At 39.0% G+C, this 25,599-nt stretch overlaps 2 protein-coding genes across 3 annotated transcripts; one reads left to right on the plus strand and one right to left on the minus strand.

The window, feature by feature from the left end:
- The first annotated feature begins 104 nt into the window (after positions 1 to 104).
- LOC135484688 (dynein axonemal light chain 1-like) lies at positions 105 to 6,334 on the plus strand. The gene is made up of 9 exons (XM_064766321.1): positions 105 to 161; positions 2,305 to 2,453; positions 2,825 to 2,880; positions 3,224 to 3,279; positions 3,528 to 3,617; positions 4,030 to 4,083; positions 4,335 to 4,371; positions 4,611 to 4,697; positions 5,097 to 6,334. The coding sequence occupies exons 1-9, from the start codon at positions 159 to 161 to the stop codon at positions 5,138 to 5,140; spliced, it is 576 nt and encodes a 191-aa protein (XP_064622391.1). The 5' UTR covers positions 105 to 158; the 3' UTR covers positions 5,141 to 6,334.
- Positions 6,335 to 9,739: 3,405 nt separating this feature from the next.
- LOC135485587 (atlastin-2-like) lies at positions 9,740 to 25,264 on the minus strand. Of its 2 annotated transcripts, XM_064767774.1 has the most exons (11): positions 25,212 to 25,264; positions 20,752 to 20,875; positions 18,647 to 18,861; positions 18,245 to 18,379; positions 17,095 to 17,199; positions 16,736 to 16,846; positions 16,256 to 16,487; positions 15,722 to 15,906; positions 15,357 to 15,428; positions 14,812 to 15,243; positions 9,740 to 14,424 (listed from the first exon to the last, which is right to left on the minus strand). In XM_064767774.1, the coding sequence occupies exons 2-11, from the start codon at positions 20,783 to 20,785 to the stop codon at positions 14,347 to 14,349; spliced, it is 1,599 nt and encodes a 532-aa protein (XP_064623844.1). In that variant the 5' UTR covers positions 20,786 to 20,875; positions 25,212 to 25,264; the 3' UTR covers positions 9,740 to 14,346. The 2 variants fall into 2 exon arrangements, with proteins under 2 accessions (XP_064623844.1, XP_064623843.1); XM_064767773.1 differs by lacking the exons at positions 20,752 to 20,875; positions 25,212 to 25,264 and adding an exon at positions 23,751 to 25,159.
- Between the last annotated feature and the right edge of the window lie 335 nt (positions 25,265 to 25,599).

Here is a 25,599-nt window from a genome sequence, read left to right on the forward strand (position 1 = left end):
ATGGCCTGCAACACTATCATATTTATGTAAAGTATAATTTTTATGGCAATTACTCTTTATTTAAATATTTTTCGACGAATTAAAGCGATGAATATATTTACTCCGAAGTCATTTGTGTACAGTTGCTAGGACACAAGGTTCAAGAAATTTAGGTGAAGATGGTAAGAAAACACAGCTTTTTGTATATTTTTGGCCTTTCGTTTGCAATTTCAGTGGAATAACTTTGTTCCATAATCTGCGTGTTACAAAAGTCGGCCCGTTCTATATCTAATCAGGTTCCAAAACGCCGATTTTGTGAAAATAACACTCTAAATCCTAACCAAACCAATGGCATGATGTAGGACATCACATGCATAGGCCTACATGCATACATTTGCATGCATTGGCATGCAATGCACGAATCGAATATTAAGAGAGAGGCTGACATAACATGTACTTGAGTACACCCCCCCCCCCCCCCCGACCTGATCGAACGTCATGATAAGAATATAGGCCTAACAGCTGTGAATACTGAGTGAAATGAAAGCTAATCTTTCATTCTCGGACTTGGAGGGCGAGGGGAGATGTTACACGCATTGAATCGATCGATCGACTAGGCTATTGCTAATCATCTACCGTACTGTAGGCCTATTGTATCGTCACTTCTGCGTTATATTGCCATTTACGTCATGACCTTAATTCCCTTTAAAAAATGGCCATCTTCTTGATACAAAATATCCAGAAACATTACCGGTACCCAGTAGCAGTAGATAAGATTGATGCATTTCAATTCAAGACTGCATGACTGACTTAGTGAAGTGGAATTGAACATATACATGTGATTTGATCTTGAAATGAGAGATTAGAGAAAAGTATTGCCTTCAGTTTGTTAGTCTGGTTTAAATTAAAATTGATCAAAAAAATTTATCTACTTTGCCTTAGTCTGCGGGTAAATTTTATGGGGTAAGAGTAAGACTGTGAAGTGTGGAAATTATTTTATTGATTCGTTATATTTTATTATTTAAAACTTTGATGCAGGTGGGTGCATGATTTGGACTTGCCAGTATTCTGTAAAGGTCATCGGAAACAAATTGACCTCATGTCAAAATACTTTCAAATCATTTAGTTCAGATTTAAATGTACACATATTTTGGTTGCCAGGTTTTAAGCGTGGGGTTTGTCACTCCTCAGTTTTTTCATTTCGATCATTGAAAGTTTTGTGCTTAATCTTACAACATCATGTTCATCATCATCATCATCATCATCATTATTATCATTGTCATCATTATAAAACCAGGATTAAAATCTCTTGACTTTTAAGTTTTATCAGTGATGCTCAGGCTATCAGATACAATCATCAGTTTAAAGTCAATTGTAATCCAAAATACATCTTAATCAAAAGTTTTAACATAGTTTTGAACTTTGTTAGATCAGTATGCTCAGTTAGCTATTTTGTTGTGGATGTCAGTATCACTCATAAATACGTAGTTATGATCATGTAGTGATTTTACGTTTAATATTGTATATTGCGCTAAGTGGGCTGAGAGGTCAATAAATGTTAGTCGGTAGTCGGTAGTCTGGTGGGAAGAGGATATCATATAATTGACTTAATGTTAAAACTTTTGTCATTGTATTTTTTTAAATCGAACAAAAAAACAAGATGAACACAGTCTGTACAAGAATAATGATAAAAAATCATGGCTTATTTCTTAATTTTTGCAATTTTTTATTGTAGGCTGGCTCGGTAAGATAAACAGTATACTTTGTATTCTACGTCATATTCTACCTTTTCAATTGAGATTAGATATCTCTTTTTGTACTTAAAGTTTGTCCTTAAAACATTGTTCTATTTACACTATAGATTTATTTACACTATTTACACTGGCACTATTTCACAAAATACATTCTGTGCCTGCAGCCAGACACTACAATTCTCCCAACTCAATGTTTTTTAGGGATCACATCTCTCTTCTATGATCTATCTGCATCATTTCTCAATGCCTCCTCTCACTTTGATCACAGTATCAGTGTTGTTTTATCACCCAAATTCTGATTGTTCATTAATTCACAAGGAAGAAATGACAGCCATCTTTGTCTGTTTTAGAAATTATGCATGCAGTTCATATCATGTAGCACAGGAAAACGTATTACATGTACACTTCTCAAGTCCATTATATAGCTCAATATCACTCTTCAGAAAAATTGCATTTCAAGTCAATGAGTCTTTTGTAGTCCAGTAGAACGACATGTGTAAATTTAGAGTATATGTAGGTCCAAACAGTGTATTGTTAATACAATGTACATGTATATGATTTATTTTTTCAGTCTAAAGGCACAACTATAAAAGAGGCTCTGGCGAAATGGGAGGATAAGGAAAAACGCAAGGCTGCTGATTCAACTGAGGTGAAACTTCTTGCCCAGATTCCCCCCATTGAGAAAATGGATGCCTCCCTCTCGACACTTGTCAATTGCCGGTAAGTTTGATTGTTTTTTTAATTGAGGCAGGTTGTCGGTTACACATCCCGACTCCCAGGGTGTCGACTGCTGTTAGAAATTTCAGCGTTGTTGCAATTTTCGATCAAAAGAACTGTTATATAGATAGGATATGGCGATAGATATGGAATACAATGCACTCCTTTGAGGACTTTAGGAATCAACTCAGCGGTTGACAGAGATTTGAACCAAATTTGTATCCGGTTACGTACGCGTGTGCATGAATAATTACACCTTGTCTGGCCTGCCTGTGACCCAGAGTTGACAACATTAGATTTGAACATTGAGAGGGGACTTCTCCGACTGATGGAAATTGATATGAAGTTTCTAAATCATTTTCTTTGCTTTCCAGGCAACTCTCTCTGTCGACCAACACTATTGAAAAAATTGCCAATCTCAATGGACTGAGTAAGTGCTGATGTTGATCAGAGATAGTTAGACAATTTCAGACACATTTGGAGACAAGCATCTGTTTGTGGAAAGCCTGGATGTGTACCAACTGCTTCTATTTTCTCTGTGGATTGATGAAAAGCTTCTCTGACTAATTAGAGAACTTTCTACAAGACAGCTAATGTCACTCACTATGACTCTGTGATGTCTTGGACACAAAGGCACTATGGTAATGTAGGTATTTATTTGAGATTGACCTACATGTACTATGGAAATGACATGAAGAATGTCAGAGTTTTGAACTTTTGCCAGGATGATTTTTTTGCATCACATTGTAATTAGATGGAATTTGTTCTTTCAGAAAACTTGAAAATTTTGTCCTTGGCAAGAAACAGCATAAAAAGTTTAACTGGACTGGTAAGTTATGTTACAAGAATGTTCAAATTCAGCTTAACAGATTTGTACCATGTACCATGTACTGAACTGAATCGTTCAGGATAGACTGAAGTTTGAATGTAAAACCAGATAGTACATCTATGATTGTTGATGCCGGATATAAACGCCCAACTTTGACTTGAAAGATAAACCAAATTTGCCCTCAGGCTTGATAAGGTTTAATTTGAGATTTATGATGTTAAGCCTCATATTATTCACTCATATTCCAGGAAGCTGTTGGAGACACACTTGAGGAGCTTTGGATATCATACAACAACATTGAAAAACTCAAGGGAATCAATATGCTGAAGAATTTAAAGGTAGGTATTGGGAGGTAGTGGCAGCCAATTTAATGACAACATTAGAGTTGAAGATGTGTCGGAAACACTGACTATGAGAAACCTCGTGAAAAAGCTGAGTGTAATTCCTCCGTTAGAGTGCAACACTTGACCTGAACAAGAAACATACCTGCCTTTGGGATAGTGACGCTGATGTGATTAAAATAAATTATTGGAATGGTCAGTGATGCATGACATCATGAAATCATCACTTGATGTTGAAAAAACAATCAGATTACTGTATTTCGTTTTTTACATTGGACATTCTGGTCTAAATTTGTGCGACATCTTGTGTGTGATGATGCTCTACCTCTCACAGAGGAATATCGGCGGCGGTTACACACATCTTTGTGATTGTGCCAGTGTTGTTCTAGTTTATCTAATTGCTTTTCAGGTTTTGTACATCGCCAATAACAGTGTAAAGGACTGGGGAGAATTTCAAAGACTGGTAAGTATATGGCCCCTTCAAAAGCTGTCAATTTTTGTTTTGGTTACGTACTATACACACCGGTAGTTCACTGCTTATCTCTTCGTTGCATACAAAAGATTGTTTTTTAATTTCAATCCAATTGGTGTCACTAAACCAGCATGGATGTTCCTTTTGATCCTGTAGCTAAATAGGGGCCAAATAAATTTGTCATTGCCCAAAATCTGAGGTGGCTCAGGTGAGCTAATAATCTTTTCTCCTACTATTCACAGGAAGCCCTTCTAAAATTGGATGATCTTTTGTTTGTTGGTAAGTGTTCAAGAGTTCACAACTCCTAATGACTCTTTTGCAAGTAACTACATTGGCAATTGCAGTCCTTACTCTAGTCTATTTCACAAGAAAATCACCAGTGCCATTTTTTCATGAATTGAAACCATTGTGTTCTGGCTATGACCGGAGTAAGTGGCATGAACTGTATGTCTTTGAAATGTTTCTCTGAATTGACTGGGAACCTTTTGCCTCAATAGTGTTTCCATTTTCCATTTTAGGTAACCCTCTGGAAGAGAAACTGACGTCTGAAGCTACATACAGAGATGACGTCATTAAGAAATTAAAGATGATCAAAAAGCTTGATGGTATGTCTTGATTTCTTGACCATTTGAGGACTTGGTCATTGCACCAAATCACTTCAGATTGCATCCTTCTGTCTGCAAAAGAGTTGTAGCGTCAGGAAAAATATTCTGATTTTTAAGCAGAAACCGCAGTATTGTTTGCCATTTTCCCTCCTTCGTAAACCAAACCAAGTCAATACTGAGGACATCACTATCACCAGCGGTAACATCACGAGGGACAAATTATGTCCCTCCAGCAAAAGTTATCAGCACGTTATGTTATGCACCAACAATACTTTTTCTGATGTGACACAATGTCCGTTGTAACCGTATAATTGTCCTGGGAAAAGAAGCACCGCTCATTTGTTCATCACTTTTCCTCCAGACTAATCTTCTAAACCCTTGAACATTCATGTATTCCAGGTGTGCCAGTTGTCAGGGATGAACCAGAGGATGAACAAGACTAGTTCAAACCAGCAGAGGTTAAGGAAGAATAAGCCATACATATTGGGGATACCTTTTCCTAATCCATCCATCTTAACTTTCTACATGTACTGTCACATTTCCGGGTATTGTGACATGTAAAAAGTTGGAGAACTTCAGAATTTTACGAAAAACAAAATTGAGGGATGGTCCTCTCTTAACCGGTAATGCAGCCTGCACCTTTAACTAGGGTATCACACCCGAGTTTTGATGGGCCTATCACCACATTAATGTTTCATGCTCAAGGTCTTTGTTATTTCACACTACATTACTGTCATTAAATTGAATTATATGTGATGCGCAGCGTGAAATGCTTATGTAGTGATAGGCCTTGGATTCCGGACTTGAAGAATTAGAATTTCCTTCCCTCTTGTTGACTTGAAGTTGAGCCGGTCATAAACTGTGGACAGTGATGGTCCCAATAGCTTCCATGTGGACGTTTCTTGTTAAATTTTGAAAACATTGGAATCCTATTATATGCATCTTGACACATCACAGGTTAACATTGACAAACTGATATGCTCATGATGACATCAGAATTTTGAGAATCAAGATGATTATCTGAATCAAAGACAAGTACAATGTATTTGTAGTTGCACTGTGACAGTTTCTACTGACTGATTTTGTCATCATCTGTTACAAATAACAGATTAAAAAGGCCTCACATACACACAAAAATAGCAGTTTGAAGCAGTCAACTACCGGGTAGTCTACAGAATTATTTCTTCGCCCATGGTAAATACTGCTGATTTCTGTAAATATATAGTGTAAACAATAGGTCTCGGCCCCGGCAAAGATGTTGTAAGTCTTTGACCTTTCCGTTGTGAAAATATTATAATGATTTGCAAGACTTTGAGAAAGGAAGAACTTTATGACAATAATCCGTCCATCTTGTTATCATTTGAAAGCAGACAACAGTCGGTATTCAACAGGAATCTCTTGAAATTTGCTTTTTCACTAATTTACTAGTTTATAATTGAAACAATTTGTGGTTATTGTATGAACTCAGATTAGCCTGAAATTCATTTTCAAGAGGTGAATTGGTTTTCCCTCATCTGTTGAAACTGGTCTAGACTCCTTCAAATTTACGTGAAATTCATGTATAAAATTGACCTTGTATAGTTATTTGTAACATTTCATTGTTGTGTGTAAATAAATAAATGTTATCTTTTGGAAAAGATTCCTGTTCACTATTTTGAAAAGTGGACATTGTCACTTGATAGCCCCATTTCAAAAGGGTGACAATGTCATTTCATAACCATTTTAAGCTCAACTGACAAAGTCAGCGGAGCCATGCTTAATGTGACTGTCATCTATTGAGACTGCACCTCTATGTCGATTGCAAAGGGTCTTCATGCTGTCCTTCTGCACCAAGTACCACACTTGGACCCATGGTATGCCATGCTTGATGTGACTGTCTTCAAGGGCACATTGAGACTGCAGCTCTATGTCCATTCCATAGTGTCCTGATGCTGTTCTTCTGTACCGAGTACCTCTCTTGGACCCAAGTACGCCATGCTTAATGTGGCTGTCCGTGATGGCATATTGAGACTGCAGCTCTATGTCCATTCCATAGTGTCCTGATGCTGTTCTTCTGTACCGAGTACCTCTCTTGGACCCAAGTACGCCATGCTTAATGTGGCTGTCCGTGATGGCATATTGAGACTGCAGCTCTATGTCCATTGCATAGTGTCCTGATGTCATTCTTCTGTACCGAGTACCTCTCTTGGACCCAAGTACGCCATGCTTGATGTGGCTGTCTTCAAGAGCACATTGGGACTGTAGTTCTATGTCCATTGCAAAGGTCCCCAATGTTGTCCTCTTGTACCCAGTACCACACGTGGATCCAAGTATGCCATGCTTGATGTGACTGTCTTCAAGAGCACATGATTGGGACTCTAGTTCTATGTCCATTGCAAAGGTTCCCAATGTGGTTGTCTTGTACCGAGTACCACACGTTGACCCAAGTATGCCACCCTTGATTTGAGCACATTGAGACTGCAGCTCTATGTCCCTTGCAAAGGGTCCTGATGCTGTCAGTATGTCCCGAGTACCATACTGGGACCTAAGTAGACCGTGCTTGACTGGCCTGATGTCTTTAGCCAAGTCACAACCATTGTAGTGAAATTACTGTACGAGTTTCTATTCTTGGACCCATGCTTGATGTGACAGTCTACAAGACCACATTGAGACCGCAGCTCAATGTCCATTGCAAAGGGGCCTGATGTTGTCCTATTATACCCAGTACCACACTTGGATCCAAGTATACATCATGCTTGATGTGATTGTCTTCAAGTGCATATTGAGACTGCAGCTTTATTTCTATTGTAAAGGGGCTAAATACTGTCCTTTAGTACTAAGTTCCACACTTGGACCCAAGTACGTATACCATGCAAGACTGGCATAATGACTTTGTCTTTTTTGTCTTTAGCAAAGTCACAACCACTGGAGTGGCCGCATTTGATAGGTCTGTCAACACAGTCCAGTCTTGGTGAAGACCTTAGGTGATGTGAATAAAGACTAAATGACTGAATTAGTCTCTCTTCTTGAACCCAGGTATACCATGCTTGATGCGATTGTCTTCAAGAGCACATTGAGACTGCAGTCTCAATGCTGTCCTTCTGTGCCAAGTACTATGCTTGGACCAAAGTACGCCATGCTTGATGTGACTGTCTTCAAGAGCACATTGAGACTGTAGTTCTATGTCCATTACAAAGGTTCCCAATGTCGTCCTCTTGTACCGAGTACCACATGTGGATCCAAGTATGCCATGCTTGATGTGACTGTCTTCAAGGGCACATTGAGACTGTAGTTCTATGTCCATTACAAAGGTTCCCAATGTCGTCCTCTTGTCCTCTTGTACCGAGTACCACACGTTGACCCAAGTATGCCATGCTTGATGTGACTGTCTTCAAGGGCACATTGAGACTGTAGTTCTATGTCCATTACAAAGGTTCCCAATGTCGTCCTCTTGTCCTCTTGTACCGAGTACCACACGTTGACCCAAGTATGCCATGCTTGATGTGACTGTCTTCAAGGGCACATTGAGACTGTAGTTCTATGTCCATTACAAAGGTTCCCAATGTCGTCCTCTTGTCCTCTTGTACCGAGTACCACACGTTGACCCAAGTATGCCATGCTTGATGTGACTGTCTTCAAGGGCACATTGAGACTGTAGTTCCATGTCCATTGCAAAGGTTCCCAATGTCATCCTCTTGTTCTCTTGTACCGAGTACCACATGTGGATCCAAGTATGCCATGCTTGATGTGACTGTCTTCAAGGGCACATTGAGACTGTAGTTCCATGTCCATTGCAAAGGTTCCCAATGTCGTCCTCTTGTACCGAGTACCACACGTTGACCCAAGTATGCCATGCTTGATGTGACTGTCTTCAAGGGCACATTGAGACTGTAGTTCTATGTCCATTACAAAGGTTTCCAATGTTGTCCTCTTGTCCTCTTGTACCGAGTACCACACGTTGACCCAAGTATGCCATGCTTGATGTGACTGTCTTCAAGGGCACATTGAGACTGTAGTTCCATGTCCATTGCAAAGGTTTCCAATGTCGTCCTCTTGTACCGAGTACCACATGTGGACCCAAGTATGCCATGCTTGATGTGACTGTCTTCAAGGGCACATTGAGACTGTAGTTCCATGTCCATTGCAAAGGTTTCCAATGTCGTCCTCTTGTACCGAGTACCACACGTGGACCCAAGTATGCCATGCTTGATGTGACTGTCTTCAAGGGCACATTGAGACTGTAGTTCCATGTCCATTGCAAAGGTTTCCAATGTCGTCCTCTTGTACCGAGTACCACATGTGGACCCAAGTATGCCATGCTTGATGTGACTGTCTTCAAGAGCACATTGAGACTGTAGTTCTATGTCCATTGCAAAGGTTCCCAATGTCGTCCTCTTGTACCGAGTACCACATGTGGACCCAAGTACGCCATGCTTGATGTGACTGTCTTCAAGAGCACATTGAGACTGTAGTTCCATGTCCATTGCAAAGGTTCCCAATGTTGTCCTCTTGTCTTCTTGTACCGAGTACCACACGTGGACCCAAGTATGCCATGCTTGATGTGACTGTCTTCAAGGGCACATTGAGACTGTAGTTCTATGTCCATTGCAAAGGTTTCCAATGTCGTCCTCTTGTACCGAGCACCACACGTTGACCCAAGTATGCCATGCTTGATGTGACTGTCTTCAAGAGCACATTGAGACTAGTTCTATGTCCATTACAAAGGTTCCCAATGTTGTCCTCTTGTACCGAGTACCACACGTTGACCCAAGTATGCCATGCTTGATGTGTGACTGTCCGTGAGAGCACATTGAGAATGCAGTTCCATTGTTGACCTTCTGTACCAAGTACCATACTGGAACCCTCCATCAAACTTCACTGATGAACCTGCCTGGGCCACTCTCACAGTCAAACCATGTAATAAGGGAGACCTGCTAGTGTTGGCTAAAGCAACCAAAACCAGGGTCGGGCAGTTATCAGTCTGTCTCCAGTTACTAGAACTCTCATCTCGCAATGAGGTGTTTAAAAGTCATTTCTGTCTAATTAACAAAACAAAGCTAAACTTGTCAAATAGGATATTTATTGTAATAGGGTGTTGAATCATTCAAACATACAACTAGGAAAGATGTACAAGGCTTACTACTTGTGTCATGTTAGACATGTTAGAGAAGGATTCTTTTCACATCGATACAAAAATGCCAAAAAAAAGCCACCCAGGTTGAGCTATGGATTCGTACAGATCTATTGTCATGTTGGTTTTAAGGAAAGAAAACAGCTTTGTTATTATTCAAGTTTATGTCAAAATCATCAGACAGTTGTGAAAAATTCTTACTAAGGAGTCTGTATTCTAATCAGAGTGCGGACTATTTAACAGGTCTTCATATAAAAAGGCTATTCTACAGGGTGGCCCAGAATTATCTGCCCTTGCACAATATAATTCTATTGTGTATCCATTGTGTGAGGGACATCATTCTGGGCCACCCTGTAATGTTCATGAAAGTATCGAATTGAACCATTGTACATTATTCCTTTACATTCATACCACGTAAATTCAACTCATTGCACACATCTTAAACAGAGGCACTGATTACTTTCAAATTAAACATCAGAAGACAAAACTAAAGTTAAACATTTAACAGTAGTGACATCTGGTAAACATTTGAAGACTTTTGCTACAAAATCAAGTGACTGAACTTTTTTCGTCATTTTAGTGAGAATGGTAGCCAGCATTTAGTCACAAAAATCATCATTTGCAGAACACAATTTAGATAACAAAAGTGTGAATGAAACATAATAGAATGATAAGAGGACAGCACATTCTGTTAGCCATTCCCTTCATATTCATGAAATCCCCCTCAAAGGTTAGAATGGCTGCCCTATGATTTTGAATGCACATAGGGAAACCGAGGAACACAAACAAAATATTAAGTTTAAAGAAACTAATACCGGTATACAAAGTCGTATTAACAAAGCATGCTAGCACTAACAATGCAACCACATTTGATATTTTTCTTACTGCCTTAAAGACCCAAGCAATATTTCAGAAAGGAAACTGCAACTCTACACTGTTGTACACACATCTAACTTCCTCCACTTTATCCATCATATAGGAATTCAGCAAGAGAAAAAATCAAACCTGGATGCAAATTATGATTGTAAATATTTACAAATATTACACAGACATTTGGTTAGTGAAAATCAGTCATGCCAGATATCTTACACAATTTTCAAATAATTTATCACACAGGCATATATCGTATAGGTGGGTGCTATAATCTGTTTATATATTTTTTGTTATTTTCTTAAAACCATCACCCTGAGTAAGCAATTTGAAACACCAATTTCACCCTAATTTGGCGAGGGTTATGTATGGATGTTAGATAGCACTGTGCAGATACAGTGTACACTACTCAGGCCAGAATAGGGTGAATCAGAAAATAGGATAGTTAGTTTAGTTAGCATGAAGCAAATGACTGCTGCCATGGATTAAACATCGAAAATGAATCAGTAGAGACGGAAATAAAGAAAAACTCGTATTACTCATGAAAAGAAATTATTTTTTAGCACTTCCTGAACAATGTTAACACATGTTTTTGTTTAGAATGACTCCCACAAAGATGTTTTCAGAATACGTAAAGACTAGTCTTTATTAATTCTTGATAATAGTTACCACATCATGACATTATATATAAATGTTACACATTGCTAAATTGTCAGTAAAATCTAAAACAATTTTACAAACTTCTAACTTCCCAGCGACTTTGAAATGACACAGATCGATATAGGATTTCTGTCATGCCATACACACTTCGTTGAAACCCGAAAAGTCCAACTCTCATTTTTTTTTAAATCAGAAATGTGTCATATTACTCCTCCAAGTTTCAATAGATAACAATGTTAGAAATGAAATGAGCACAAAGACTTTACTACAGACATGGTAACAAAAATATATCAACAATATAATTAGTAAGAAACTTATCTACGGTACTCTTTTTGACAAATATACATTCCAATTACAAAGTCCAGACACATGTTCCATTTCTCACATATATGTATCTGTTTAACTTACAATATATACATATATTGAAATTATCTAACCTAACTGTTTTCCCGGTATACATGTGCGTGGCAAGTTAAAAATAGAACTCTAATTTTTTGCCTTGGCAGCAGTCACTCAGCCAGCAACATAAAATCATGAAAGTCTTCCACAGAATTTTTGTTTGATTCTGCAGGTGCGCTCTCAACAACGCTCCTTTAACAAATGCTCCTTAAAAATTGCAAAAGCATGCAGCATCAATAAGCACCACCCGGCGTAATATATTGAAGATTATTACGAAATGACATGCGCGAAACGAAGTGGCGGGCGACCAATTGCCTGGCAAGATTTCTTTAAGATTTTGAAATGGTTTTGCTTAGTTTTATTTTTCCATTAGGATTGTATAGTTACATTGACTGGTTAGTTATTAAGAAAAGCATGAATATTCAACCCCACTTGCATAAATATCGACATCATTGCAATGAATTTCACAGGTACATCCCGATGTTCTGTTTATAGATAAAGTACAGCGTTATTTTCGAAAAACGACTGAATAAATATTCAGCATATCCACAGGTGCTTGCCTTGAATACAAAGGCTAACTGCCACCTGATTATTACTCACGAAGTGCGACTTCATTAAAATGAACACACTACAGGTTGTTCGAAACAGAATTAATACATCTATGTATCCTTACAGGAGTGAAAAATGAGACAGCTGTCAAATACACTCATCACATTAGAGACGAGAGACGTCACCAGAACAAGACAATACACTATTGAGAAATTTCCTGCCGGAAAAATTTCATTTCAGAATTTCAAAACTTTGATTAACCGTAGTGTGTGGTGTATAAAAAGTTGAGCAACCGAGTTGATGTCATCGTAACTAAACAACATGCATTTCCTTACAAAACTTGACATATCCTGACTTTCAATAAAACTTACAAGTATACTGAATACTGTCTCAACCTTATACATGAACACGGTGATGCAAAACAATATACATATTAAATGCACTTCTTCCACAGATATCAAAGATAAGTACAAATATTATGCAGTTTATAAAAGGTTTTACAGAACCATATACAACAGACCTAGTATGATACACACATAGCGCAATTGCTCAACGTTCTGCCGAACATCAAGGTTCTGCTGACTCTCGTAGTTTATCAAAAGGGGACACATCAAAGTCGTGTTACCACAGATAATAGACCTAATCAGTGTCATCTATGGTTAGATTTGATTTTGTCAGAGCAGGCCAGTTTAACAAAAGTACATCATTCACCAGAACTACCAAGATCGGATATCTACCACCCTAAAAAGATTTTTAATCCAGTAATAACTTTTCCACAGGCCAGACCCCGAACAATGGGTGATATGAATAAAGACGAGCAAATGCTTTTTTCTAAAACTCCGCATACATTTCCACTAGGCCTTTCTGTACAAAATTGAAGTAAAAGCATTCGCTAGTCTTTATTCATATCACCCAATGTCACAACCCAGCCTCACAAATTCTAGGCAATGATACTTTTTGTTTAATTCATCCCGACAAAAAGTTGTCCACAGAAACGACATTTGACATAGAAATGCTGATAGCAAGACACTGAATCAGGATACCCTGATTCCGGAGCAAATGAGATGTAATAGATGTTACAGATGTGCAAAGAGCAAAGCTTTTGAAGCCAAGCTATGATACCTTACCAAAAAGAACTATAAGCTAGTACCGATAACCAGCACACACAAGCTAAACGTGAATGACAAGTCTAGATAAGATACATGTAGGTAGCATCAAGAATTAGTAAAGACTAATCTTTATTAATTCTTAGTAGCATTAAATTATCAACCAATCAGAGTTTAAGAATGACACAATAAGAATAGGACGGCCGAGAAATACCTATTTCTTCCACAACATCTGTACAAAGATAATAATAATAATATTAACGTATCTTACTAATATTTGAAGAAAACTTATCGACAGTGAAACCAAACATTGCCAGTTTTTAACAAGTGGAAAAAATCAGCCTGCCCTACAAAGTTTGGATAGAAATGAAGAACCTTGAATAAGGCATGTATCTATTTTCTAGGGTATGACTATGAAAACCTGGGTTTACAATATGTGGGTTAATTCAAAAGGTTTTTTAAAAGCACATTTCTTCATTTGTCAATACTCGCCAAAAACATAACATCTCAAAAATATTCGAATTTCGCCACGGTTGATAGTAAAATGTGCAGTTCAATTGAAGAGTGATGAATACAGAACTTGCATAGTGTTCGTTTACAATGAAAATGTCAAGCGACAAGCTGCATGGTTTAAACACAATGACGTCAAGCGCATAGGAGAACGCGCACACAATGTAGTTGCAGCAGTAGTCGTCCCAATTTGAGGTACCATTCACATGACGTATATATACTTTTACACACATCACCAAAGAAAGTTTGTGCAACATGCAAAATTGACTCCAGTTTTGATCCTGCATGACATGACAATAATATGCAGGAAGTTAGCCTGAAGAATGGTGGGTTCCTTTCTCTGGAGTTGTCGAAATCTTCATGTTTATATATTACAACGGCACCAATAGTTGTCGATTGTGCAGTGTCATAATTTTTTTCGGCATAGTGTCTTTTTGGTGGCATTTCATTGCTTTTTCGTCTTGATCTTGACAGCATGTTCCACTCCTGATTGCATTGCTTTCATGTAAATTGGACTAAGGACCTGCAATGAGATATAGAAAGAGGTAAAAGTACATGTACATGTATTTAGTAATATATTTCAAATTTTATTTTCAAATTTTACTGAGCTTATCTCAATAAAGATTGAACACACAAGTCTAAACAAAGCTGTCACAACTTTAAGTCACTCTGGAGAACAAGTCTGAAGACTGGCAGCTGTGCAATTACGATTTTAACAATAATTTCTGTTAGGGGCCTAGAAGGTTGATGTCGCACATAAACATAATACTGTTTCAGAAACTGGGCCATACCTAAATATCATATTCAACTGAGTATTGTTAATCCATGCTGTTTACGCAAAATCTGCTTTCATTAAATTGGTCAATGGTATGATTAATAATAACAAATGTAAATGATGACAGCAGCTCACCTTTTCCCATATGTGATCGGCGATCTGGTCGATGTAAACGCCTAATTCCCTGAAGTCCCCACTGTAGCGCACGTACGCCCAGATGCATAGCACCACCAATGAAATCCCAAGGACTAAGTTGAAAACGTTTGCTAACGATTCCAGACCGACAAATCCTAATAGACCAGAAACGACGTAAGCAAAGACCATGACGGCGAATATTGTAGCCGGAGTACGAGCAGCACTGAAGATATTTTTACTGTCGTTGTGCTTTTGAAAGTTTTCATATGTCTCTTCAAGTTCATTTGCTAATCTTTCTCCATACTGTTCACTGAATTCCGGCCCTCCCATCTTTCTTGTTGTGTTGAATAGATTGACTGCAGCGTTCTTGCACCGGCTGTGCTCCCGCTGTAGTAACTCGGGACCCATGTACGGTCGGTCACCTCCGCACACCTAGAAACAAGACAAAATACGTTTAAAAAAGTACCTGGATTTCTTCAAATTTAAATGGACAATGCTCAGAATGAAACTTGGTACTCGAATTTACGATTAAAAGTGTGTCTAACCTTTTCCATTTCCTTGTTGTACAAGTCTTTGGCATTTGCAACAGCGGCGAGATTGTTGGCTTCAGCAGTGGCCTGAAAAGTACAGACAAATCATGAATATCAACTCGACAATAGTCTAAAACATTCTTAAATGAAAAGTTCTGAAGCCTAGGCATGCTTACATCATATACATGTAAGCACAGAACAACAACCACTGACAGTTATTACATGTATTTTGTGTTATTGTGACACAAGTTAATATCTTATCAGCAAATGAAAAATTATTGCTACATTGTACCACTTAACTTACCAAGCATCAAACCACACTGCACGCTCTGCCATCAGAGAGTCAATGTTTCATACAAACGAATACAAAAATTGAATACCTGGAGCATGGACTTTGGCTCGGGAAGCTCGTCTCCCTGATAAATTTTTATGTAGGCTCTGAAATATTCCAATAATCCTTTGCCTGTCACTTTGCTGCCATTGATTTCTTTGACGACGACGTTTTGGGGAGACAAGAGCCGCGGAACCAGTTTCTTCAAATGCTCCTGGAATTCTGATTCAATATCTGAAATATAAGAACGTCATGATTTATATCTGACTGAGGACAAAACAGATGAGGCACCCTGATATTTCACAGAGTATATCCCACAACACTGATGTGTTCCCACAACACTGATGTGTTCCCACAACACTGATGTGTTCAAGTAATTTTGGGTACTATTCTAAGTTTGAACCATCATCTTGTGGAAGCGGCTTTTAAATGTTACGACACTAATTTTTAGTGACCAGTGTCCAAACCTTGTCATGAAGCAGCTCCGCAATTTGAGAAGTACTGAGTGATAAAAGCCATCTTGTACCATTTGCCTAATTAAACGGTTTTGAGATTCTCCTGCAATTATTCCAAGTTAACAAACCTGACAAACGACCGTCGAAGTGTGGATTGGTGGCCACCTTTAGGCCAGGATGTGGTAATAGGAAGCAGCCGATTCTTTGGAAACAAGACTTGATGTGTTGCCGAATCTGCTGCAGCTCTTGATGCTGGCGGTCGGATATCTGTAGTCGTTTCTCGAGCATTGCAAGCCCCCCTTGCTCACCATATGCGGCCTCGTAGGGGTAGCACCAGTCACGAACAAGAAATTCAAGAACCTGAGGAAGATGAACATTAATCACTAATACATCAGACAAGCCATTAATTCTGCACTGTAAATTATCCATACGTCAACCTTTTTCCTTCTACAAAATCTATCAACACTTTTCAGGCTTGTCGTGAAGTCTAGACACCAGGAGGCGACAATGATGAACGACTCTTCCTTGATATCAACATTCTTAGAATAACAAGAACACAATTGCTATCAGAATGTCACGTCTGGCTGAAGTCTATGTAATGTACTCACTTGGAAAGGTTTCGTGTTGTTATTATCTTCTAAAGCTAATCGGCCATATTCGGTGAATAACTGCAGATGCTGTAGATCATCCTCTTGAATATTCATCGATAAGTTATACACCTGCAAAAAAAGTAATAATTGATTTTATGTCCTAATTATCCTTGTATTCGTTTTTGATTGATGGCTGTTAGTGTTAACAGCAAATACAAAGTCGGCAATTGACATGACTTTATTCCACAAGCTGGCCACATTTAACCCCGGCAGGCTAATTTATACTACTCCCATTTTCATGGAGAAATTCTTTGCTTTCTCTTTCAAGTTTACTTTATAAACATCCCGGGCTTAGAAGGCGCCTGTTTCTATCTTACCTGTACAGAACTGACCATGGTACTGAGAGCAAACACTGTGGCACAATCCTTGACGGTGGACGAGCTGTCAAAGGCACCCTGAGTGTCCATAAGTAATACAACAAGCTGGAAAGGACATTTTGAAAATGCATTCACAAATGTATTTCGGAGTTGGCAATGTTTCAGCTGGAGTACCAGGGGTGGAAAATTCCCAACCCACACCATCGGGGAATTATCTCATATTATGATAAGTTTTAAATCAGGAGGATGAGTTCAAGGATTATCAAAATGGTTACACTGTATGACACACTTATCTCATTAAAAATATTGCATTTATCAGGACACTAAATAGTTTGTTTATGGCTCAGTACAACTAGGTTACTAGAACATACATTATTTGTGATCTACTGTTGTCACAGACTAGTTACAGATGTAATGACAGCTGGATGGAGTTAATAGTTAATGTACCTTTTCGAAGTCAAGAAAGTGCATGTAATATGACCGCCAAGAGGATGAAAAACACACAATTTAGGACCCCTGGCCTGATCTATTGATTTGAGTCTACCTTTAACACCTGTTGCCAGCCATGTTAGTAGATCTACTACCCTTCGCTTATCAGTGAATACTAGATAATGGTAATACGTGAATTTTAACTTGTAGCCTACAAAACTGGGAAATGGGCCATCACAAAGTTTTTCTCACTCGACTATTCACACTATCATCAAGGGCAATGTTTAATCTGAGCAAGGCTGAAGAGAGTGTCTCTTTCGTGCCACCCTGTATTTGTGTTACATTTACATCATTTATAACAGTGTTGGTGAAGATGGTGTGCCCTGGGGGAAGACACTTCTTCCACACTCCCAATATCAGCCAGTGGCCATGAAAAGAGCTGAATGCACTCCTAAGATTTAGTACCACAGGCAACACAGCAGCTGGTACAGATGCAGAGTACTGAGTACAGCCTACATGTATGTCTAGAAAAACTCTGCCCAGCCTGTCTTGAAGCTCAAGGGGGGACTCCAGTGTGACCACAGCAATAAGATTTACCACTGGTAACACAGCAGCTGGCACAGATCCAGAGCAATGGTCTAGAAAAACTTAGCCCAGCTGGACTTGTAGCTCAGAGGGGGAATCTTCCAGAAAGAATTGTTCCTTAAGCAAGAGGCCTTACTTCGTCTCCAGATGCTGCCTTTACAACGAATGGTTCACTCCACATCAGGATACCGGTAGTGTCACGCTCTGATCCCCCTCGCCAGGAGAACCCCTCCAAGGGAGAGTTGCTGTCGCCCAGCCAATTTGGATCATCCTGGTATTAAAAGAAAACGCAACTTTAAAACATGTTTTTTCAAATGATGCTGGTAGTAGTGTACATTACACTATAGCAATACTAGGTAAAGCAAAAGGCCCCATAAAAGTGAAAAACATGAGTAGCTTGTAACAGACTCTGCCCCCCTGGTCAAAGACCGACTCCTTGATTGGTGCCCACCCATGGTGATATGCGCTGCAGCAAATGCTCACAAAAGCTTACCCAGCCTTAGGCAGAGGAACACACATGCTCAATGTTTGGACTTACCAAAGCAGAAAGATATCTGAGGAAGAAGTCGAGTAAGAACGACTTTCCCTTCCTGAAGGCTCCAGCCACCGAGACGACGACAACATTCCGATCCCGGACTCGAGGGTCCAGTAAGATTTTACTTAGGGCCTCTTCATCTAATTCGAATGTATGTTCTTCGGTGGCCAAGACGATCTGGACTGGTTCCCCCTTCAGCTGGGCACCACTGGCAGACACTGAAAGAAACCAGAAAACAAACCAAATTATATTTTAAGCAGATTTCTTCGGTATCATTATCAACTTTGCACTATCAGTTAATCAATGATATTGATTTGTGTCCTCAAATTCAAAATCAAAATCAAAATCGATTCTCTCTGTAGTTGAATTCTTTTAGGAACTGGGCAATCAGAGAACTCGTCACATGGGGCCCAAGATGATATTTCTCCATGGATTAGACTTACACTAACCATCATCAACAACTTCGGCTGAATCAAAACCACCCCTTGCCACGTCAAAAGCCATTCAAAAGTGATGTAGATACGATGTATGAATGATATTTTTGTGATAAAACTAGAACACAAAACTTCTTCATTGAAATAACCCAGGCGTGGATAAGATAGCGTGCCGTCGAAAGATATAGGTGCTTGTATGAATGGTAATGGTAAGAAATTTTCAGCACAATGTTAAGGAAGGTAAGAAATAAACAATCCTGGTGAACAGTTTTGAGAAGTACTTAAACAAGGTGGGTGTGGATTCGGAAATTGATTCTATTCACATGTAGATCCACTCTGCTTCAGTTTTACTAAGCCCAAAGGTCTGTGTCAATTTCCTTATTTGCCCAGAAATCTCAGATCTGGTGCTAAATGGTCCCTAATGGTTGATTAGCTATTTAATCACACCACTGATTGATAAGCATCAGGTAACCATGTTATGCATCTTCATTAACGTAGACTGCGTTTTCTGGTAGTTCCATTTTAAAACAAGGCTGGGCAACGAGGTCTGCTAATTACATTTAGTGTGCACCGAAACCGAGTTATTTGAACACCACCCTAACTCACCACCCAGTCTTATATCAGACAATGATAACTCATTCGACTCATTGCCACCTGAAAGTAAACCGATCGTTTTCTTTTACTAATCACACTATTGAGAGCCTGCTGAACACGATAAATTTTTGATGAAAGGCGAGAATTACTTCTAAGATGTTCCAAGAAAGATGTTACAAAAACATCATTCAAATATTTGATCTCCTCCAAGGGCCTTTCAAAGGATGTATTGGACGACTTCAGGCAGTTTAATAAATCCGAATACTGAACACCAACATATCGGACAAGGAGAAATTTTGTACAACAGTGGCGATGTGGTGTTAGATGAAGCATGCAGGGCCGAAAGCTACAAGGGCCCCCTGACTATCTGCTTGACAAGAGTTGATAGGATGTCAACACATTCCAATTTATAAAACAGTCTTTAAAAATTCAACAAAGTGAGTAGCAATTTGAAATGTGTTTGTATGAATAAAAAATAAATGATAACTTTGCAATCCTGGAAAGATTATTAAAAATGCAGTGTAACTGAAAGCAAATCATATCAATGAATAATATACAGCAGACAATGACAACTGAAGCAAGACAACATTGATGATTCGTTCCCAAAGCAAGAATGATAGATACATCATTGGTACTACCACTATACCGTCATGATCTCAACCGATGGATTCTTTCACAAATTGCTTGTTTCGAATTCAACTAACTCAACCAATACCTCACTAGATAATAAAATCATTTCACAGCTGTTAGGGTAAGGGCAAAAGCATGTCTTGATAGCAGTGTTTCAAGCAAGGCCTGGCTCTGCACTCACTCACGTCAAAAGCTGTGGAGTGGTTACCCATGTAGCTACCTGTATTAGAACCTAATCTGCATGAAGTAGCTGGCAAAACTGAAATGGACCAGTTTTAACCTTACTTTGCGTAAGGGGAAAAGTGGCCAAGTAAAGACTTTCCTCAGTCAGTGACTTGGACAATTGGGGAGGTACAAAACTGCAAGCCAACTACAACTAGAGAACAAGAAAGAACACGAAGAAGTGTTTTATCAATTGAAAACATGCATTATTACAATTTGTTAGTCTACCTGAACTACTACTGCTGCCAAATATCGGAGGCATTTTCTGTCCAAACACAGAAAGACTCCAAGCTTATAATTGGCAAAAGATTTGTCACAATTAGTCCTAGAAATCTCTATGAAGTCCTGTGCTCTGGAAATATGAAGAAATGAGAAAATTGGTTATAAATCAGAAGTTTGTATGCATGACACTTGGCGCATGATTGAGCAATTAACTGGGATCTAAAAACTGATATTCCAATGAGGCCGATAACTGCTCTTCCTGCCTGAATAATGCCAATATTGGTAAAACTTCATGTTACAAATACAGACGATAAATATACAACTTAACTGGAGATCATTTCTAATTTCCCTAGCCAAAATTACTACACGACCATGATAAAGCATTAACACCCCCCCAAAATAGGGTCTACAGAGACCTGTTTTTATTTCCCAATTTCCCAAGCCCTGCCACTTGCCAATAGTAATGATTAAAACACTTTTTGATATTGTGGGAACAAAAAATCAGACTGCAATTAGTCGTGTCGGAAGTAGTGTCTCAATGGGCTGGATCTGGAGGATAAAGAAGATAATTAAAATGATTAAAAACAGTGAAGAAAAATCAATCATCTCATTAGCATGCACACTCTTACGCATTGCTCCAAACTCCAAGTTGCTATTAAAGCAAGACTCGCTGTCTGCTTTTTACAAACAGAGTTGGCAAAGTTGCATATTTAAGGTGAGAAAACTTCAGCGTTCAAAAGTCCAAGACCAATAAAAATCAATAAACCCATTTTGCCAAAAGGACATTTCTTTTGATTCAAATGCAAGCAACTACATTTGTACTATCTTATTTGGCACTTTGAAATGTCAGATCACAGATCGGCCAATCGATTGTACAATCAATAATGTCCCAAGGAAATCCAAAGTGTGGCAAGGTCATGATAGTCTAAGCTCAGGAGTGCTTTATAACCTGCCAAAGAAGATACAGAGATTCAGCATACAGAATAATCTATGTCGGCTCAATCGATAATGGGATGAGGAAGCAATCTTCACCACAAGTGTATCTCTACAAACCAGGAGAAAGTCGATACCGGATCCTTATTCCAATATTTCCAACGATTGTCACAGACTGCAGCAAAAAGCTAATCCTTTATTGAAATGAGAATATGATAGTGGAAAACGGAGTGTTCTACTTTTCACAATTCAACAACTGTACAGTGTGTCTCAAAAGGAATGATGATTAATTTTTTTCGATGGTGCTGGTCCCAGAATGGTAATTTTGAGTCGAGTAACCTTCCGCTCAACCATCAGAAAATTGGTCTTGCTACTGTTAATTTTCTATTTCTGGACATAGTGGTGGTTTTATCCAGCTGTTAGAGAATCAAAAGAAGGTAAATAGTGGATGAATAACTACAACAAACACCAAATCAATCATATTTTGATGAACAATTTTATTCTAGAATCAGATGAGTAAATATGTCCATATAATCAGTGATACCAACTAATATTTATTCATAAAATTTCAGGAAATTAACATCACTCATTCAAACACAAAGACCTTGTGTACTGGAAGTGTGCACGCCTCTACTTCATCCAGACACTCTTTTAAAGTGGACTGTCAACAAGGAATTTTGTATGGGAACTCCAGTTGAATAAATTTCCCTCAAATAATTAAAATACTTCCATTGTTTTGAATATTTTAATCATTTTTATACAAGTCAAGGGTTTTCGGCAAGGATTAATTGTAGACTGACAAGTGGCACTTTTTATTATCCAAAGAGGAACATGGGATTTAATAAGAATCTTCATCATTCATATTTCAGTTTTCCATTTTTACTTCATATGCAACTTGCAGTGACTCTTGACTTGTATGGTTGTCTGTATGGGCTTGATTTAACACGCTTCAGCCAGTTTTGTGGGCATGTCAGAAAACTGCAGAAGAGAAGGGCCCAGAAGTGTAAGACGTGTATTATCCCACAATTACACCTTTCCTCACCAAATTACCTACAGCGATTTCATGCAATTTCACTCAGGTAGGCAAAGCTGCGGACTGACACATTAGTAAGCAATACTTGATTAATGCTTTTAAAATGCCATAAAACTGTTTGTCTAGAAATTGAAATGTTATTACAGCTCCTGAGTCTTAAAAGAGTTCTAAGTACATGTGCAACCAGCCAAACACAAAATCACGCAGAAGATTTTTTACTGACAGATGGCTGGACTGATCTTCGCAAAAATCAAAGTCGACCTACATGAGCATATTTTTCAGCATTGTGAACAATTTTATATCTTTTAAACACTCGTTCTTCTGACTTGCAACAAATTACTTAGCTTCACTTTCAGGTAGCCAAGCGAATACTTGGAAGCTATTAGTAGTAACTGTCAGGGGTGTGTTTGCGTCGTATAACGGCATGCTGGAATGTACACAATCTCATGAACATCTTAGCCGCTATCTTTGCAACAAGGAGCTAACAGCACACCTTATAGTTACAAGTTATTCGGATATGTCTTCGGAGCTGTTTCTGCTGGATCTATGCGGGAATGAAATGAGATTTTTTTTTTTTTTTCAATGAGAGATACAGAAGCTCCAGATCAATTAACAAGTATTCTCCTGATCGTTTAATTGATTGTAATTAGTTCGGGCAATCAGTGAGAAGATTGCGGAGTCAGGCAAGGGTTTTTGTGCAGGGATAACTAGAAAGCACTGCTTGGTGCAAACCCTACAGCAATCCGTGAAACTGACTCAAGTCTGCACGTTTCCACTGGTTTTATGAGCTAGAAAGAACCAAGGACACCTGTTGAACATTTTACCCATAAATCGGAAGGACTATCATGATCCTAAAACTTGTCGACATTGACCCACTGATTATCACTAGTGGACAACACCATGACAAGAATGGAGAACTTTGTACAAGTTGCAACATTTACATTGACAACAACATGCATTTTTTTCAAACTTGTCGCTCGTTACAAACCAAACTGGAGAGAATCCGCTGCAGCAGACAACCAAATTATGTGACACCTACCATTAACAAGTTTGTCTCCCTCAGCCTTATGTGGGTCAGCAGATCCATCCATGGAATGATCCATAGTTATAAATGATGCTTTCAAGCCAATGAATTGGAATTGTTTACTGGAGCAAGGAGTCCATGCATATGATAGGTCTATAAATGTGAATGATGATAGTGTCACAATTATTCAGCTGTTGAAACACCAGCTATTCCCACAGGCATAAATCAACAGTGGAACATAGAAAGTGTGCATACATCCCAACAACTGTGATTATGAAAAGCATTATGCATTGGGCCAGGCCGGCCAAGGTTCATAGGAAAGGTTTATCTCAGTATAACCAGGTGAGGGGGTCAATGATGTCACACTGATATATCAGAAGGGATTGTTTTGTCTAGTACCAGACTGGACACCAAGCCAGACAGGCCAATGATAGAACAAATGAAGCACGTTTCTCCACCTGTTAATTGTCAGATCAGAACACTGGAACAAACTTTTGCTGCCGATTGTCAATTTATCGTCAATATCTAAGGAGCCTCATATCCTATCTCATGTCCTTGGTTGTGGTCAACACAACATGTCTTTGGTTGTTGTCAACACAATCTGTCATCAGTTGTGGTCAACACAACTTGTCTTTGGTTGTGGTCAACACAACATGTCTTTGGTTGCGGTCAACACGTGTCTTTGGTTGTGGTCAACACACGTTTTTGGTTGTGGTCAACGCTAATGTTTACATAGCTCATAGCTGTATATGATTAACATCAGCCGTATATTCATTTAAACCAAATTTAGACCTCACTGCTAGATTACTGTTACTCACTTAGCCAATCTAGCTACAATCCAACCTGGCATCAGCAACTGGCGAAGACGCACAATGACTGGGGAAGAGGCTGGCAGAGGCACTGAACAGTTGGAGACAAGCTCCTAACTCAAGACATGTATCGTCGGCCTAGGCCTATAGCTATGTCATCTATAGCCCTATGTCAGCTTGTGACGATATGGAGGAGAATAAACAATGTCAAGCAAGGTGACTGGGTTGGGACAGGCAAGTCCCCATTCCTGGAGCCAGTGGCAAGTGCAAGTCATAAAGTGGCGGCCCCTGTCACGCCTGTGGCACCCCCATCACGTGCGCGCGCTCTCAATCTCTCATTGAATGACGGAAAACCAAATCTAGTGCTTGAAATGAGTGAACAAATAAAATCTTCTCAGCGAATTACCTGAAAATCAGAGCAGCTTATGACAGGACTGACTGAAAAAGATCAATAAAACTGGGCAAGACACAAATCGCAGGCTGGAAAAGGAAAAAGTTGAAAGTGAAAATGAGTGAAAAAAATTGAGGTGTCCGTGGTTTGAGTGTGTAATGCCATTTATTTATGTCTTTTCTGGGCGTACACATATTCAAATAGTTTCAGTGTATGGTTACACTCTTTATGTATCTGACAATGTCGTTTATTTGTGATTTAGACCGCACATCTTACCAGGGCCAGTATGATGAGACGTGTCCAACTGATTTTGATGCTGACTGTCCGCCATGATAATTTTGAAATAATGACGTAATGGACTGCACCTGACGTCAGGTTGATGTTATATCCAATCCACGTTAGCAGGTCATGTGATCTTTGAGATTTTGCGGGAAATGAAATTGTAAACAAACGCACGTGCGCAGTTCAAATGGTGAACAATTGCAGACTTGGGTAAGGCCTATAACTCAGAGTGTAGGAATGAGAAGTATCCTATATTGACAGAGACACATACAGCCCCCCCCCGGCTAAAGCCCCTAACTGCACATATATGTAAAATGAATACCACCAATTTCACCCCCAGCTCCTAACTATAGTCCCCCTTTAACAGAAACCCTTTTCAAAA

This window comes from Lineus longissimus, chromosome 3 (genome assembly GCF_910592395.1).
Source record: "Lineus longissimus chromosome 3, tnLinLong1.2, whole genome shotgun sequence".
Classification (NCBI taxonomy): domain Eukaryota; kingdom Metazoa; phylum Nemertea; class Pilidiophora; order Heteronemertea; family Lineidae; genus Lineus; species Lineus longissimus.